This window comes from Phytophthora parasitica (genome assembly GCF_000247585.1).
Source record: "Phytophthora parasitica INRA-310 unplaced genomic scaffold supercont2.73, whole genome shotgun sequence".
In the NCBI taxonomy this organism is placed as follows: domain Eukaryota; phylum Oomycota; class Peronosporomycetes; order Peronosporales; family Peronosporaceae; genus Phytophthora; species Phytophthora nicotianae.
In genome coordinates this window covers 178,677-180,634 of record NW_008649059.1, presented here as the reverse complement: position 1 = coordinate 180,634, position 1,958 = coordinate 178,677, and the positions used below count along the sequence as shown (strand labels likewise).

Here is a 1,958-nt window from a genome sequence, read left to right as displayed (position 1 = left end):
GTTACCATTATTGCCGCCGTAGCCGCTCGTGGGGTTAAGAGTTGCAGAAGCTGGCACATTGGGGTTGCGTTCCATCGACGGTGGCATCGGCATGTGCGCACCAGTACCTATCTTCTTGCTGTCCTGCTTGCCACGCCCTCCCTTTTTCACACCGTGGTCGCTGTTGCCGTAGCTACTGCGTTCACCACCCGTGGCGCCGTTATTGCCATACGTGTCGTGGACAACACGATCGTTCTGGCTGTAGCCGCTCTGCTGACCTGTGGCGCCGTACCCATTGAGGACATCGAGGATAGTACCGATACCGACACCGACGTTCGTACTGTAGCCGCCTTGTTCTCCGCGCTTCTTGCTGTGTCCGCTGTATGGGCCTCCCTTCTTGACGTTAGTGTGGCCTCCAACATTTGTGCCGTACGACGAGGTGCTCTTGACACCCTTGTCAGTCCTCGGCGACTGGACGACGTACGTGTTTGTTGCATCGGATTGCTTGATGAGCGTGACGGCTCCTGCCGAATTGGTCGGGCTGGCGTAAGAAAACGTGCCACCCGTGGCGTCCGGTGATGTGATCGTGCGCAGGTTCACACCAGTCTTGGTGTTTACTGCAGCCTTAACGTAGCTGTTTGGGGAAGCCACATTCAACACTGAGGCCTCGTACAAGTCCGCCGCTGTATCAATGTATCGTGCCGTGCTCTTGCCGCGCTTGGACCCCTGGGTTGAAGGGTGAGGACCCACCACCGTAGCTTGGGTGGTCGCAGCTACCGTCGAGAGCGCAATGACAGTCCGAAAGATGGCCGTGGAGTAAATCATTGTGGTCGAAGGTGAGTCACGAGTCGGGCACGAGCGCGGACGCTGAGCGGGAGTTGTCGCGGTGCGACGGGGTGTTGGCTGTTGAGCTTGCGAAGCGAATTCAAAAATGAATGAACGCTGCATACCGCTAAAGCACCGAGGGCTCCTCGTCCCCCTTCATATTGAAGACGTAACGTCTTATCCAGATCCTCGTTTCCTACACATATTATAGCATCCTCATATCTGGTCCATCGACACCTCCAAGAAAAGCATGTATACATAATACAAATAGACAGCCACCCCACCCTACCTCATAAGGAAGGTTCTGTCTCCATCTGCTCCACCCCCAGCCTCCTTTGACCTTACTATGGATCGTCCCAACGCTCTGGGCACTCGCGCGCGAAGTGGCCGAACTGGCGGCACACGAAGCAGCACCCAGAGTCTCGGCGCGGGCGTTTCCTTGGCTGCTCATGACCGCGACGGAATTCCTGACGCACCGCCGCGCGTGGCCGCTTTCTCTGCTCTGTGAGCAGTGACGGGCCTGCCCCGTCGCTGCGCTGCAGTAGGATTGCCTCCTTGGCAGCGGCGTCGAGATCTTCGGGCTTGGATTCTCGTAGCAGGTGCGCAAGCTGTTCGCAGCCCACGCCGTTGATAAAGGCCACTACGTAGTAGGGCTCCGGAATGACGTAGCTCTCTCCAGCGTGGCGCAGTGCCTTCTTGTACTCCATAAATGTCTCGTGGGGAAGTTTACGTCGCGCCAGCACACGCGCGACAGCGAATGCCGCCAGCAGCTCCTCCTCGTGTCGTCGCTGATCCGTTAGCTCGTTGCAGGCAGAGAAGGACTCGCGCTTGAGCTCGGCCGTAGCCTCACCTGCGGCCTCCTCCGGCCGCGTCGCCTTCATACAATCATGGCGTCCTTCCAGGAGCATGATCGCCCCAAGTCGTTATGTTGAATTTCTCGCTGGGTTTCTATCATCCTAAGAAAAATTCTACAAGATCCAAACCGTGAAACCAAAATACACATTCAAAAGAATTTTTAGGAATGGCAATACAGGATAAGAGGTTGAGTGTAGGATAAGTGAACTTGTATTTCATTCATCACCCTGTATTCTACAGCATACATGTTGCACATGTAAGCTCACCACAGGCTGCGCGCACCCATTGCGCGAGTCAAC

The 1,958-nt window shown here is 56.1% G+C and overlaps 1 protein-coding gene across 1 annotated transcript; it reads right to left on the bottom strand.

Annotated features, from left to right (window-relative positions):
* Positions 1–146: 146 nt before the first annotated feature.
* On the bottom strand, positions 147–1,712 carry PPTG_17693 (hypothetical protein; the record flags this gene model as incomplete). The annotated part of the gene is made up of 3 exons (XM_008915645.1): positions 147–160; positions 297–931; positions 1,150–1,712. 3 exons carry the CDS (start codon positions 1,710–1,712, stop codon positions 147–149), a joined length of 1,212 nt encoding a protein of 403 aa, XP_008913893.1.
* Positions 1,713–1,958: the final 246 nt, after the last annotated feature.